A 17,455-nucleotide genomic window follows, 5' to 3' on the forward strand; every position below is an offset into this window, starting at 1 on the left:
TTTATCTCCAGTCTTGAACAGAGGTATGACTTTTGCTATTTTCATTTTATTCGGAAATCGACCAGTTTTGAATGACAAATTGCAGATGTGCGTGAGTGGTTTTGAAATCCCACTAATGACATTTTTTACTATTTTCATATCTATTTCATTACTGTCTGTAGATGTCTTGTTTTTACATTTATTAGTAGTTTCTATAATTTCATTTTCATCATGAATTCATGAATTATAATATTGTATCAACAACTCTAATAATGGCTTTATGTTACTTTCATACATGTTAGCCATACTACACACTAACTCAACTATGGTGAGTGAGTTAGATTTTTATTTGCCTTAGAATTATCATCTTTGAGCTGTTTGAATATCTCCTATCGTGTGTAGCTGTAGGATTTAATGCATATCGAAATATTGAGAGCATAAAACTCAGGGGGCTTTCTTATTGCACCTGAAAAAACTAGATGCTGTTCTGCAAACTAATTCAGAAATGTGCTAGTTGTATAATTAAGCATTACATCACACGCAGGAGTGGTTTGTGACCAATAAACCATGCCTAGGGGTGGTTGTTAGGCCCGAGGCGCAGCCGAGGGTCGTTAGACCCCCCTAGGCATGGTTTATTGGTCACAAATCACGACTGCACGTGGTGTAAAGCTTTTATACAACTGCCAGATTCATCCAACCTTATTTCTATACAATAAACACACATTAATCGAAGATTTATTGAAAAAACCATCCGCCAGAAAAAGTAGTTCCCACAACTCCATGTGGAAGCAGCTTGAAGTGCATCCAACCAAACTAACACATCCAACTGTGTATTATTGGAATGATTGAGAGAAGTTGCCTCATGTGGAAGCAGCTTGAAGTGCATCCAACCAACTAACACATCCAACTGTGTATTATTGGAATGATTGATTGAACATTTATTAAAACGTTTTCTTTGCCCTATAGGAAAAAAACGTTTTCTTCGCCCTATTTTTTTATTTATTTCTTTTAGCCTAAACTTAACCAGTTGGAAACCAGGGGTACAGTAATAAAATTAGCAATCAACCAATCAATCAATTCAATAGACCATGCTCACTTAAAACAGCGCTGCTTCTCTCTCAGTCTGACTCCCCCGCTGTTGCAGACAGGAGTGTGTGTGTGTGTGTGCGTGTGTGTGTGTGTGTGTGTGTGTGTGTGTCACAGTGTGTGTGTGCGTGTGTGTGTGTGTGTGTGTATGTGTGTGTGTGTGTGTGTGTGTGTGTGTGTATGTGTGTGTTTGTGGGTACGCCAGCGTCGGACAGTGTGAGAGAGAACGCTGCAGTCGGAAAGTAGGAAGGAAGAAATTTAAATCAATCAATTAATCTATCAATCAATCCGCGATTTTTCTTTTGTTCTAGATTGAGTCAAGACCCATCAATTACATCATCCAACATTGTTTAAAATACTAACACATTCCCCTTGACAGAATCGCTTCATATTTAGTCGTTATGGTGCTTTCAACATAACCATTTGTTCTCCGCGATCTTGTTTTCTCCCGGAGTGAGCCGGGGAGGGTTATGTGATTTGGTTGTGGGCGGGTCCTGAGCCCAGGACCGTGGATTGTTACCAATAAAGACGTGTGAATGGCCAATCAGAATCGAGAAATTTGCATGCCGTTGTATAATATACCTTAGAACATGGAAGAGGCAATTAGTAGGGCTAAAAACAACAAGTCTCCGGGGTGCGACGGATTCCCATCGGAATTCTACAAGACATTTAGAACGGAATTAGCACCCATGTTAGGGGCGGCGTTCAGACACACGATGGAAGAGGGAAAAATGTCCCCCTCGTGGAAGGAAGCCATAATCACCACGATACCGAAGGAAGGGAAGGATAGAGAATTATGTAGTAGTTTCAGACCTGTGTCCATACTCAACGTGGATTACAAGATGTATACATCGATAATATCAAAGAGATTTGAGACGTTTATGCCAGACATTATAGATGAAGATCAAACTGGATTTATTAAAGGGAGACAGACACAGGACAATGTGAGAAAGACATTACACATAGTAGAGGAGATACAAAAACAAGGTGGTAGCGCGGTACTGATTAGCCTAGATGCAGAAAAAGCATTCGACAGTGTGAGCTGGACATTTTTATATAAAACATTGATGAGGTTCGGACTGAACGGGAGGGCGATGAAGATGATCAAGGCGCTATATCAAGAACCGACAGCGAGGGTTAAGGTTAGAGCCATATGAAATCCGTTTTATTATTTTCCAAATTCCATTTTATTTTTTCCCAAATTCCGTTTTTTCCGTTTTAATATTGCAGAATTCTGTATTTTGCTTTTTACCATCAGAAATTGTGTCTAATAAGTGGGAATGAATAAATGTCCACAATTCAATAAGATATAACAGTCTTTTTTAATGTTTTTAAGTGCTGCAACTCAGAAACACAGTTCAATTTTACACAATATTTTTCAATTAATATTGTGACAAAATAAAAATACATATTTCAAGTGTAAACAATAGATACAGCTAGCTACTACTGACATTATCACAATGACAACGTCAGTAACCTAGCTATATCTATTATATTGTGATGAAATATAGTAATGCATAATTTAGGCACCTTTAGTTTAGTTTATTTCGATTATAAAGGACGGTGTATAATGACAATCGTTTGCATTAAACAAATGGATGGGTGCACTAGATTTAGCAAGAAGCTATCATTTCCATCTATAGTCCTATGTACTGTAACGTTTCATAGCTATTTAAGTTTATTTAGATTGTAAAGGGCAGTGTATAATGACAATCGTTTGCATTAAACAAATGGATGAGTGCACCAGATTTAGCAAGAAGCTATAATTTCCATCTATAGTCCTATGTACTGTAACGTTTCATAGCTATTTAAGTTTATTTAGATTATAAAGGGCAGTGTATAATGACAATCGTTTGCATTAAACAAATGGATGAGTGCACCAGATTTAGCAAGAAGCTATCATTTCCATCTATAGTCCTATGTACTGTAACGTTTCATAGCTATTTAAGTTTATTTATATTATAAAGGGCAGTGTATAATGACAATCGTTTGCATTAAACAAATGGATGGGTGCACCAGATTTAGCTAGAACTTCTAGAAGCTATCATTTCCATCTATAGTGTTTTGGGAAGCACGGTGTTTCCCCTTGTTTTTGACATGCCCTTTCGAGACCAAATGATCATCGCACGTATTTTTGCGGGTCCAATCACAGTATGTTGACAATATTTACAAAACAACTTATCGCCGGAGGCATAAAAATCATTCGGATACTGCTCTGCTCTGAATTTAGGGTTTAGTGTGGTATTTCGTAGCTTTTTGGATGCTGTTAATACCGGAGCAGCTACACGCTTGCCTTGGACATTGCTGTGTTGTTGTGAAGCAGTGTGGAAGTGACGCGCGCGGTGTAACACGCTTTAGCGTCCCGGTCATGTTTGCTTTGCACCAAACGTTCCACCGTTATCCCGAAAACGGAATTACAGTCCAAATTATGGCAAATTCTGCAATATTCCACGTTTAACAGGTAATTCCATTTTTATTGCTCAATTCCGCGATTCCGTCCGCGATTCCGTGATCGCGGATTTCATATGGCTCTAGTTAAGGTGAATGGCAGCTTGACGGATAGAATCAGATTAGAGAGGGCTACCAGACAGGGATGTTGTCTCTCACCGACGCTCTTCGCCGTTTTCATAGAACCACTGGCACAACTGATCAGACAGACGAGGACATTAAGGGAGTAAGGATAAAGGGAACGGAATATAAACTAGGCCTATTTGCGGACGACGTGATAGTATACATGAGGCAACCAGACAAGAGCTTCCCGGCACTGATGGATCTACTGAAGGAATATGGCCACTACTCAGGATACAAACTAAACGTGACAAAGACACAGACCTTAGCATGGAACTATACCCCAACGACGGAAATTAGGGAACAGTACGGGATAAGATGGGACATGGACAAGATTAAATACTTAGGGGTGAACATCACGAGAGGGGTGGGGAAACTGTTTGAGGTGAACTATACACAGATAAATCAGAACATCAAGAGAGACTTGGAGAGATGGACAGTAATGCCCTTGGACTTCAATTCAAGAATAGAGGTCATTAAAATGAACATACTAGCAAGGTTACTGTACCTGTTCCAATCACTACCGATACAAATACCACAGAATCAATTCAGGGAGTGGGACAGACTGATATCGAGGTTCATATGGGCGGGGAGAAGACCACGGGTCAGATATAAAACACTACAACTACCAAAGGAAGAGGGAGGGATGGCAGTACCCAGCCTACAAGATTATTATTATGCAGCGCAACTGAGAGCAGTGACGTGCTGGTGTAACGACAAATATGAGGCAAGATGGAAAGACATTGAAAAAGAAGGGGAGGGATACAAGGTACAAGCTCTGGTGGGAGATAGGGAACTGTTCAAAGAAAAAGAGGGACTGTTAGATCCCATCACCAAATGCACCTTGACCATATGGAACAGAGTAATAAAAACACACAAATTAGAGAAGCAGTCAGGGGTTCTGAGATGGATAGCACATGACAAGAGATTCAAACCAGGGAGGCTGGACCATGGATTCAGGAGGTGGGAGAGGGGGGGGGGCAACAGCGATATGCAAAATGATAGAGAAGGGGGAAATGCAAACACTACAAAAATTAAAGGAGAACTTTGGACTAGAAAACAGGGACCACTTCAGATATCTACAGATTAGAGATTACTATATTAAAGAAATAAGAGGGGACAAGGAAGAAGAACAGAATGGAATAATTAGGATGATAGTAAGGGCATACGAAGGAGGGAAAGGAAGAGTAATATCAGCAATATACCGGGCTATAATGACCAGCAAGGGACACACGACAGATTATATAAGGGAGAAATGGGAGAGAGAACTAGAGATAGGAATAACAGGGAAGGAATGGGGGAACATATGCAAGGTGCAACATTCAACAACAGGATCAAGGATATGGAAATAGTTTGGATGGAAAAACATAATCAGATTCTTTATAACCCCAGAGCTGAAGGGAAAATATGCACCAACACAAAGAGCATGCTGGAGGATGTGTGGGAAGGAGGGGGCAAATCACACACACATATTCTGGGGATGTCAGAAGCTGAAGGGGTATTGGGAGGAGATAGGGGAGGCAATGATCAGAATATTAGGATACGGATTACCACAAACAGGACTGGTGCTTTACTTAGGAGACCTGACACACGAGGGAATACAAGGGGGGGACAAATATTTAATAAAGATAATGTTGATAGCGGCCAGAAAAGCAATAACGAGACTGTGGTACAAGGAAGACCCACCGACAATAGCACAATGGGTAGGAATAGTGGAAGAGATACAGGATATGGAGAGGATAACACACATGCTGAGGTTACAGGAAGAGAAATTTGGAGAAAGATGGGGAAAGTGGGAGGATTACAAGGGGAACGAAAACGACATCACAGAGGAAGAAACAAATACACCACAAGAGGGCGAAGGGTAAAGGAGGAAAGAGGTTCAAAGAGGGTCTCTGAACCCATGTCACACACTTAATGTTTTCTAATTTTATTTTGGTTTAAGGTATGACAACTGTTTTATGTTTTTTATTTGCTTAAGTCAGTATTTTTATTTTTCGTCTTTTGGGTATTAAATTTTTTCTTTATTATTTATGTCTGTTTAATAGTGTTGTTGAGGTTATTGTATATGTCATGTTGTTTGCTAATAAATGTTTAATAAAAATAATTTAAGTTTAAAAAAAAAATATATACCTTAGAACAGCTTAAAGAAAATACCTTTGGGGCTTGATTGTACTAAACTTATAAAATACACTTGTAATGAAGCACTTTGTTTTTACCTTATCATTGAGTAAACGTCTATTTTAACTATCGGTCAGTTTCATGGTTTTAGATGTTTATAATTTATGTGTATCCTTGACACTCAATACAAAATAAGAATTCACTAGGATTATGTTCTCTGTGTACAGATGGAAACTAGGTTCTGTTAAATCTGATGCATCCATGTTTTTCATATGACATTGATATAAATACAAACTGTCTATAGTAGATACCTAAAATAATAGATTTTAATGTTCTAGACCTTATCTGGACTATTTAATGCTGATTTTATTTGCGTACTTACTGTCTTACTCTTTTGTGCACATTAGAACTGCATTCTTGCATGACAGTTGGTATACCTTTTACCATGTAGTCATTTGAGATCATAGATCCCTTTTTTCCGAGCTAGATCTGGTCCAAATGACTGATCAAACATAAACAAACACCTAAAAATACACAAAAAGCAGATTGATAAAAAAATGAAGACAGGCAAACGTGTCTAATCACTAATTACAAGATCAAGCTGTTTGTCTTACAAAGTAGGGATGTGTCATGGGGGTTGTTATATGTCAACCCTTGACAAAATAGCATTATCATCCTACATGCAGATATCCTTCTGACTATTGATTAAATTTATAAGAAAAATTGTTAATTCGCCCCTTTTAAAAACACCTCATACAATATCTTGGATTTCCTTCGACTGTCACTTTTGTGTTGATTGAATATTTCATGCTGTGTGTAACTGTAGTTTGTAATACAGGTCCAAAATATTGAGAGCTTAAAGTTGCAGGGGCTTTCTTATTGCATCTGAAAAAACTAGATGCTGTTCTGCAAAGTAGTTCAGAAATGTATTTGTTGTATAATATACCTTAGATCAGGTTAAAGAAAATACCTTTGGTGCTTGATTGTACTAAACTTCTAAAATAGATCTGTAATGTAACACGTTGTTTTTACCTTATCATTGTGTAAACAGGTAAAAAAAACTAGGTTGTTATGTCTTTAAGTGTATCATTGACCCTCAGCCAATAAACAAAAATTCTGAATTCAATAGGATTATGTGATATCACATAAGGAAGAATAACACTATGCAACAACCATCAAATGCACTCGCAACACACACACATCCAAACGCATACACTCACTTTAAACAAACAACACATTGCAGCACCCACTCTCCACACTTTAGAACACCTAAACACACTTTATATTTATTGGTAATGGTTTTGCACTACACCCTATACCTGTGTACACCTTGCTGTAAATTGTGCCTAAATTGTACTTCACCCCCATTTCTGTTTTACCGTATATATTATTGTATATTAGTATTGCATAGTATATTGTATGGTAACTCAGTTACTTCTATTCTGCATCGAACATTTTGTCTACCTGACTTCTAGTTTTACATGCTATACTATTTTATTTCATACTATCTCTTGTCTAGCACAGTCTCTGGAGCGTAACAGAAAGAAACATTTTGTATAAAAGTATTCTGTAGTTCTGTATGACGACTAATAAAGAAACTTGAAACTCATGTTTTTACATGCACCAAAGTACATTTACCATAGTTTCTGCTAAATATCCTGCAATATGTTTTCAGGTGACAATGATATAATTGCATATTGTTTACATTAGATACAAAGATTTTGTAATACACTGTTTAGAACTATAGTGTTTGCAAATATTATGTCTGATTTACTCATGTGTAACACGTTAGAGATGCAATTCTTGCATGAAAGATGCTATACCTTTTACCAAGTAGTCATTTGAGATCATAGATCCCTTTCTTAGCTAGACCTGGTTCCAATTGACTGCAACAACAAAGACCTTAAAATACACAGAACGCTTACTGAGACATACATAGAAGGCAAAGTGGGGCCTGGGGTTACATTTGAGGTACAGCAAACTATATTGAATGGGTTTTTCGGGGTAAAAAAAGAGGATGGAAGGTATTGAGGGTTTCAAAGTTTTTTTTTGAAATCCTTTACAGACATAGCTATCATAGGCCTATTCCCCAAAACTCTGCTATTTTCTGGATACTGTGACATATAAGTTTGATGTTATGTTGAGGTTTGAACCATGCGGTAGTTGACCTATAAATGCATTATAAATACATGTGTACCATTGAAACAGTCTAGGGATAGCTAGTTAACTTTAGCTAGAGTGTTTTGATGTGATCTATATCCAAAAATAAGTCTTAATTTATTAATTTAAGACATGAAATACCCTATTGAAACAGTTAAAACAGCTTGGACAGACACACACTTACAATTTATCACTCTTTTTGTTGTTTTGTATCACAAACACTGGTGTATCTGCAATCTGGTATGTCCTAAATGTCTGGATGTAGCAGTACTGTCTATCTGTATGTCATGTAGACCCTGGTGAATTGAAAATGGGGGACTCTGATGTAAACAAGACAAAAGTCTTTCTATGGCATGTATTCTCTTAACCTCGTCAAAGACTCGAGTATAGGGTACATTTATATCTGAATACATTGTATTCGTTTTACGAAATAAGAAATAATAGATAAGAAAATAAGAATCTGGGGTGCTCCAGTAGCACACCATGTTACCGCGCTGCGTCGCGGAACTCCGTGCTGCGTCACGGATCTGGTTGACTCCGAGTTCGATTCCCGGACTCGCCGTCATTTGCCGAATGTCTCCCCCTGCTCTCTCTCCCGTTTCACCCTACAACTGTCGGTCATGCTTGACCAGGAAAGCGATAAACGCTAAAAAATAAAGTTTAAAAAAAAATAAAAATAAATAAGAATCACCACTGTGTCGCAAACTGTGAAATAGTTGGTATTACAACAATTACATTTAGTCATTTAGCTGACGCTTTTATCCAAATTATAATTATAATACAACTCTGTCAGCTGTATAACAATATTCATCAAAGTGTTGCATGTTATAGTGTAGGTACATGAAAGCATGAAAGGTTTGTACTATCCAATCTATTGATGAACATGAAAAGTTTGTACTATCCAATCTATTGACGAGCATGAAATGTTTGTACTATCCAATCTATTGACGAGCATGAAAGGTTTGTACTATCCAATCTATTGACGAGCATGAAATGTTTGTACTATCCAATCTATTGACGAACATGAAAAGTTTGTACTATCCAATCTATTGACGAGCATGAAAGGTTTGTACTATCCAACATTGCTTTCCAAACTACTCTGATTTCTATCTGACATGTTCTGACCTTTGCTCCACCTCTCCAGGCCTATCAGTATCTCCGTGAAGAGGTGAAAACCTTCCAGGGGAAGCCAATCAAGGTATGACGCTGTAAACCTATTTATTTCTTCTATAATTGTTTTATTTAAAAATATATATATAAAAATCTGTATTTTTTCACCCATCCCAATTTAGTCATTATGCCAATTCCCTTCCTGGTCGTTGCACTGTCGGCCTGGGGAGGGTGTAGAACTACCACATGCCTCCTCCGATACAGTCCAGGGTTCCCACGGTACCTGGAAAACATTGAAAACATGGGATTCATTTTTTCATTTTCCAGGTATGGAAAGGCATGGAAACTGAGCAAAAGTTACCAATTACATGGAAATAGAAACAGTTGTCCTGGAAAATTGTATTGGATGATTAAGCATTACATCACACGCAGGAGTGGTTTGTGACCAATAAACCATGCCTAGGGGTGGTTGTTAGGCCCGAGGCGCAGCCGAGGGTCGTTAGACCCCCCTAGGCATGGTTTATTGGTCACAAATCACGACTGCACGTGGTGTAAAGCTTTTATACAACTGCCAGATTCATCCAACCTTATTTCTATACAATAAACACACATTAATCGAAGATTTATTGAAAAAACCATCCGCCAGAAAAAGTAGTTCCCACAACTCCATGTGGAAGCAGCTTGAAGTGCATCCAACCAAACTAACACATCCAACTGTGTATTATTGGAATGATTGAGAGAAGTTGCCTCATGTGGAAGCAGCTTGAAGTGCATCCAACCAACTAACACATCCAACTGTGTATTATTGGAATGATTGATTGAAAATTTATTAAAACGTTTTCTTTGCCCTATAGGAAAAAAAACGTTTTCTTCGCCCTATTTTTTTATTTATTTCTTTTAGCCTAAACTTAACCAGTTGGAAACCAGGGGTACAGTAATAAAATTAGCAATCAACCAATCAATCAATTCAATAGACCATGCTCACTTAAAACAGCGCTGCTTCTCTCTCAGTCTGACTCCCCCGCTGTTGCAGACAGGAGTGTGTGTGTGTGTGTGTGCGTGTGTGTGTGTGTGTGTGTCACAGTGTGTGTGTGCGTGTGTGTGTGTGTGTGTGTGTGTGTGTGTGTGTGTGTGTATGTGTGTGTTTGTGGGTACGCCAGCGTCGGACAGTGTGAGAGAGAACGCTGCAGTCGGAAAGTAGGAAGGAAGAAATTTAAATCAATCAATTAATCTATCAATCAATCCGCGATTTTTCTTTTGTTCTAGATTGAGTCAAGACCCATCAATTACATCATCCAACATTGTTTAAAATACTAACACATTCCCCTTGACAGAATCGCTTCATATTTAGTCGTTATGGTGCTTTCAACATAACCATTTGTTACTCCGCGATCCTGTTTTCTCCCGGAGTGAGCCGGGGAGGGTTATGTGATTTGGTTGTGGGCGGGTCCTGAGCCCAGGACCGTGGATTGTTGTCAATAAAGACGTGTGAATGGCCAATCAGAATCGAGAAATTTGCATGCCGTTGTATAATGTGTAATACAATTTAACTATTGAGCACAGAATTAACATGAGTTTATAAAAACCCTTTACATGTGAACCGCTTTTACTGTAGATGGAAATGGATGATCCCATGTTGTAGAGCAGGGGTTCCCAAACTTTTCAGGCCAGGGCCCAGAAAATAAGGTGTCAGAGAGCCGCGGCCCAATGGACATCGTCAGGCTTTTTTTTCTTTTTTTTTGTCAGGTGACAAAAGCCAAATATCACTTCAATCCTATTAAGTTAGTTCAAGTTAGTTATTCATTTATATGTGCTATTTATGAGAGGGCTAACTTGTTGCAAAATAATAATGATAATTAATTTTTTTTAAATCATCTCGCGGCCCACCCGTGGCTGCTCGCGGCCCACCTTTGGGTCGCGACCCCGACTTTGGGAACCACTGTTGTAGAGCATGCTCTTGGCATCCTATATGGTATATTGGATGTTGGAATTTGATGCAGGCAACTTGGTGAGCCAAGGGAGCCTTGGCATCTACAGTGAAACTTGAGTGAAACTTCTTATGCAAGTTTATCCTCAAATGTAAGTAGCTGTGTTTTAACTGTGTGGTAAACCTGGGTTTATCAACGTTGGTTAGTAAGCAGTGCAATCTTGCTAACTAGCTAGCCAAGATTGCGTTCGTCACCAACGCCGGAGATGCTGGATTCACGTGTTCGAATCCAGCTCCCGGCGTTGTCACCCGTTCACACTAATACAATTGGCAGTATTAGAGGGTGGGAAAGCTGGCGGGTTTGGACAGCGACCCCTACAGTTCGGTCGGGGCGCCTGCTCAGCGAGGGTAGGATCTGGAGAGAGGTAGTGCGGCCTCCCACACGTTACACTCTACCAGTGAGAATCTGCGCGGCCAGGCTGGAAAGCATGTGACAGTCTCCGGTCTCTCGGACCAACAGTAGGGGAAAGTGCGCAACAACCAGGAAGGGTGGGATGCCTGTACGTTAATGCCAAGCAAGCAGTGCAAAAATGCTTCCGCATTCGTCACCGCACGCTAGTGCGGTAAAGCGCCCTTCTTTTCAGACAAATGCTACCGTGCGTGCACCGGCGGCGGCGTGCTCGCTCAGGTGCGTGCGTGCGCCGGCGTGCTCGCGCGAGGTGCCCGCGCATGCGCATGCGAGCGGAGCTCAATATATATAAGTCACCGCCCCTTATTCAGTATCTAGCAATAGCTCAATTGGCAAGGACACATGGCTGTGGATCCTATGGCTTGTTTGCTGGCGAGTTCGAATCCCATCGAAAATATTTTTTAACGTGATTTTTTTTTAACGTGTATTCTTTCGCCGGTTAAGGTTAGGCATGGTTAAGGTTAAGGTTAGGCATTGTTTCGGAGTTGGTTAAGGTTAGAACGGTTAAGTTTAGGCGCTGTTAAGGAGCTGGTTAAGGTTAGAGTTTGTCAAAGAGAATGGCAATATAATTTCTATGGTTAAGGTTAGGCATGGTTAAGGTTAAGGTTAAGGTTAGGCATTGTTTCGGAGTTGGTTAAGGTTAGAACGGTTAAGTTTAGGCGTTGTTAAGGAGCTGGTTAAGGTTAGAGTTTGTCAAAGAGAATGGCAATAGACAGCCTATTTCCGCGCGACCTGGGCGCTGGGCGGCGGAAAATGAAAGGCGCATTACTGCATGCCACTACGGTAAATTTTTGCACTGCTTGCTTGGCATAAAGCTACACGCGGGTGGGATGGGAGAAAAATCGGAAAAAGAAGGAGGGGGAAAAAGATAATAAAAAAAAAAAAAAAACTAGCTAGCCAACGTTGGCTCTCATAACGAGCCAGTTAGCCAGCGCCAGGTACAGTAGCTAGCCAACGTTAGCTCTCATAACGACCCGGTTAGCCAGCGCCAGGTACAGTAGCTAGCCAACGTTAGCTCTCATAACGAGCCAGTTAGCCAGCGCCAGGTACAGTAGCTACCAACGTTAGCTCTCATAACGAGGCAGTTAGCCAGCGCCAGGTACAGTAGCTACCAACGTTAGCTCTCATAACGAGGCAGTTAGCCAGCGCCAGGTACAGTAGCTACCAACGTTAGCTCTCATAACGAGGCAGTTAGCCAGCGCCAGGTACAGTAGCTACCAACGTTAGCTCTCATAACGAGCCAGTTAGCCAGCGCCAGGTACAGTAGCTAGCCAACGTTAGCTCTCATAACGACCCGGTTAGCCAGCGCCAGGTACAGTAGCTACCAACGTTAGCTCTCATAACGATAGCCAGTTAGCCAGCGTCGGGTACAGTAGCTACCAACGTTAGCTCTCATAACGATAGCCAGTTAGCCAGCGCCAGGTACATTAGCTAGCCAACGTTAGCTCTCATAACGACCCGGTTAGCCAGCGCCAGGTACAGTAGCTACCAACGTTAGCTCTCATAACGATAGCCAGTTAGCCAGCGTCGGGTACAGTAGCTACCAACGTTAGCTCTCATAACGAGCCAGTTAGCCAGGAAGAGAAGAGGCCGCGAAGATGGAAGAGGAGGATGACAGAGGAAAAGGGAGAACAGTGGAGAGGAGTTGAGAAGAGTAGGAAGAGAAGACCGGAGCGGACACGAGGGGAGGTGTAGAGAGAAGAGGACAGGATGAGATATGAGAGGAGTGGAAGAGAGAACATATATCAATCCCAGTGCTCATGTGTTCCAGTTCAATAAATTGTTGTTCATCTACAGCTTGTTGCATTATTTCATGCATTGATATTATCAATGACATAATCTCTAAGCATTTACAATGTAGACTTGACTGGCACATCTTTTAAATCAAGTAAGTAGTCAGGTGTCCTAGGGGGTTGTGTGTGTGAGGGGGAGGGGGGCGCGGATGAGGGCGGAAAACTTCAGGGGCCTATAGATCATCACTTAATATGGTACCTGGAAAATCAGGAGTTAGTATGGAAACAAATTTCAAGGCAAGCGTGGGAACCCTGCAGTCGCCAGCCGCTTTTCTCCTGACAGCGAGGAGTTTCACTGGGAGAACATAACAAGTGCGGAGGTTCACGCTATTTCCCCCAGATCCCCTCCCTGCTGAACAGGCGCCCCGACCAACCAGTAGGAGTCGCAGTTTACAACGACCAGGACACACACCCCACCGGCTTCCCACCCGTGAACACTGCCAATTGTGTTAGTAGGGACGACTGACCAAGCCGGAGGTAACACTGACAGCTGGATTCGATCCCAGAGTCTCTGCGGTGGTAGGCGAGCGCTTAGTCCACTGCGCTACCCAGCCGCACCTTCTTTTTTCTCTTTTATACTAGTGGGTAGGGGTGGGACGATACATCGATCCAGATCGATATATCGATCTATTATCAATTATCAAATAGGGTCGATGCAACGTAAAAAGATCAATACATATTGCGATACTCTTATTTTGAAAATCCCCCGGTGAGCATATCCGCCGGGCCGCAACAACAACATTAGCTCAGCGCAGCTCAGCGTGTGTAGACGTTAGACAGCATTGCTTCAGAGTCCGCCTATTTTGCAAACCGAAATAAGTGCCTGTTTTTTTCCCCACAAGGGGTCAAATGCATCTAACATGCTTTCCATCCTCGCCATTCCTTTATGCCCACGTCGTGTTAAATACCGAAATTAACGTTGCGTTAGCGTAAGCTAACTAAGCTAAGCTGATAGAGCGATAGAGAGAACAGCAGAGGTCCACTAGGGACTGGGAAGGAGGGGGGTTACTGCATTCTCGAGATAGCCCCACTACCGGTACTGCACCTTCTGACTCCCAATATGCCTTTTCCAGTCAAAATACAGCGCTGTGACAGTGAATAGGGTATTAATATCGAGAGGGAAAAAGGAAGAAAAACTAACCAAAAACAGTGAACAGGAGGTCTATTTGTATTAAAAACAATAGATTGTTTTTCATTTAAATGTCTGGAAGAGCTCAAAAATTTAAATGTCAAATGATATTTCCATTGCCTTTTTTTTGTTTTAAATGTTACTGATTGTGTTAAATTGGCATATAATATCGTCTCATATCGATCGCAGGCACCTGATTCGAATCGTATCGTATCGTGGCAGACTTTGTGATATCACAAGCACAAGTTTCATCAGTGAAATTATTAGGTGTCAATATCGATGAGAAACTGCTTTAACCCTTTAATCGCCAAGGACGACTTTAGACGTCATTGCTCGCCATGCTTAATCTGCCAATGATGTCGTACAGCGTCTTTGAGATCAATATTTCAAAAATCTGTCATGGCAATTATATTACACCCACGGAGACTTGAGACTTGCTGTTGATCTCCTCAACTCTCCCAACGGTTCAAGATCGCCATCTGGTGGCCGATCGACGAATCAGCAAAACCGGAAGTGACGCGCCGGAAGTGGTGCTCACCCATATTTCGTCCGGCCACTCGCTGTCGCTAGCGGGACTCCAGCTTGATACACTGGATAGCGATCCTTTGCCAATAACTCTATAAACAACATGATTTGGACGTATATAGTATTATACAACCTGGAACTGGACCAACTAGATCGACATCCCATAATAGCGAACTTTCTGCTCCACGCTGATCGCCCAACGCTACGAGGAAGCTGCGGTGAGTTTCAGCGTGTTTGATTATTATTATACATATACACTGCACCGATCAACATATCACCCATACTAAATAAATGATTTAACGTCGGCCACGGACTTATAAACCCCCCCCCCCCCCTCCGGTCACCAGCAGATGATGAGGCATGACGTGTAGGACCTTGTACAATTGAAATTTTTTATCTGACGTCAATCGGTATCAAACTACATTTGATGATCTAATATATGTATTTAGGGCTATAACTCACGTTCTGCAGAATGCTGCAGAAAACGATAAAAACATTTATACTTTAGACCGTATTTTAGTATGAATATGTGAATGAAAAAGTAGAACGTTGCTACATCCTAAACCAGCGGTTCCCAAACTTCTTTGGCCGCGCACCCCCTGTCACCTGCCGACCTAGCTTGCGCACCCCCCAATGCAAACATAAAAAATAATAAATAAATAAGTCCCGAGACTCCGTGCTGCTGCTGACTTTAAATCAAATAGATGTCTGTGGGCAGTCGGCCCGACATTAATAAACAGCAGTGTGTTATAATCACATTTTTATGAGCTAACGAATTCCGTTATATTGGACATTTGTATTAATTATATCAAGCGAATAACTGAGAAATTTGGCAGAGAGAGACGGCAACATTATCGTGAAATATAAACGTTGCGTGATGACTATTATATCTCCGCCTCCCAGTCCCAACGAAGAACATACCAGTAGTATGCAACTGCAGAGCCGCAGAGCCAGCGGCGCTCTCATCCCAACAGCTGAATTGCCAATGGCTGAATTGGAGTATTGCACTGTGCGCGCACTACTGTCTGCTCTGCGGCTGCATGCTTCTCGCAAATCTTGCTCTTGCTGCCAAACCAAATGAATCTCGACATCGCTTCACCAATAGTCGTTATCAGAACACTACACGCATATCATAATTATAGAACACACATCGTTGTCATTATTACCCTGTTTTCTTGGTGGAGGGCCGGGCTGTTGTGTCTGTGCTCCAGCTGTCATCATCACTCTCTGTCTCCACTCTAACGCTGCTTCTCTCGCCTCCAATTCCTCCTGTCCTCTTTCATTACTTTTATTGACTTTAGATTCACCTGACAGTTTCCCTGTTTTTAGCCAGCTCTGCATGTTGTAAGTGCCACAATCCCACGCTGGTCGCGCGCTTTTGGCAGGAAGTTATTAAGTGCACTGGCTCGCGCTCCTACTGTCATCGGCCCGCTGAGGAGACAGACTCCAGGCAGAGCGGAGCGCATCAGCACAGACGAAGCGCACCTCGCCCAGAGACATTGTTTATTATTATTATTATTAAAACGTAAATTTTTTATTAAAACGTTTCTTGAATTTCATGATTTACACAGTGAAAATCCCCATTTGAAATAATGTATATTAGTTATATATTTAATTAGTAAAATAACGGCATTAGCCTTTTCATGTCACGCACCACCTAGAGGTAGCTCGCGCACCACAAGGGGTGCGTGCACCACAGTTTGGGAACCACTGTCCTAAACGATAGATACTTGACGTTGAATGGGCCATAGTAATGTCAATTTAGCAATACAATTAAAAAAGTTATAGCCCTGCAAAGAAGGGGAACATCTCCATAGACAAATAGAGCTGGCAGAGGATGGTATAAGGATGGATATAAGCGTGGCAGAGAAAGGGTTAAGAATCATTGTGAAATTGTTTGCAAGAATGTTTCAAAATGGTTGGGCATTATAAAAATGGTTAAAAAACTATTAAAGAGCACATTACTAACTTTGTATTACAGTTTAATTTATCCTCGCATCTTTTACTGCAATATAATTTGGGCCAGCACTTACCCATCTTACTAACAAACAATCCATAGAGCTCAGAAATCCTTTGTAAGAATTGCAACCAACTCTTCTTATTTAGCCCCAACCAAACCATTATTTAAACAACTGCAACTACTCACAATTTATGAGGTCAACAAGTATCAAACAGGGATTCTTATGTACAAAGTAATTAGTCTTCCTTTATCTTTGCCTAATTTTTTTCAAACTTATTTTGAGTTTAATTCTCTATCATGCACATCTCACAAGAAGAAATAAAGACTTACGCATTCCTTTCTGTAGGGCCTCTGTTGCCAAATTCTCATTTGTTTATCAAGGTGCAGTGATGTGGAATGATATACAAAATCTAATAGAAACATGTTCCACTTTAAATATATTTAAAAGTAAGCTTAAAAAAGAACTACAGGGGGGGGCAGGTGGCGCACGGAGATTACGTTCGTCACCAACACCGGGAGACACTAGGATTCGCCTGTTCGAATCCAGCTCCCGGTGTTGCTATCAGCTTGGCTGGCCTCTCACACTGATACAATTGGCTGTATCAGGGGGTGGGAAAGCTGAAGGGTG

At 41.1% G+C, this 17,455-nt stretch overlaps 1 protein-coding gene across 1 annotated transcript in view; it reads left to right on the forward strand.

Moving 5' to 3' along the window:
• larp4b (La ribonucleoprotein 4B) overlaps positions 1-17,455 on the forward strand; it is a 196,304-nt gene that overhangs the window by 123,025 nt on the left and 55,824 nt on the right. Inside the window, exon 8 of the mRNA XM_084327427.1 lies at positions 9,059-9,112. Coding sequence (XP_084183553.1) covers positions 9,059-9,112 — 54 coding nt within the window. The remainder of the gene's footprint in view (positions 1-9,058; positions 9,113-17,455) is intronic.

The sequence above is a fragment of the Notolepis coatsorum genome, assembly GCF_963971535.1.
Source record: "Notolepis coatsorum genome assembly, chromosome: 13".
Classification (NCBI taxonomy): domain Eukaryota; kingdom Metazoa; phylum Chordata; class Actinopteri; order Aulopiformes; family Paralepididae; genus Notolepis; species Notolepis coatsorum.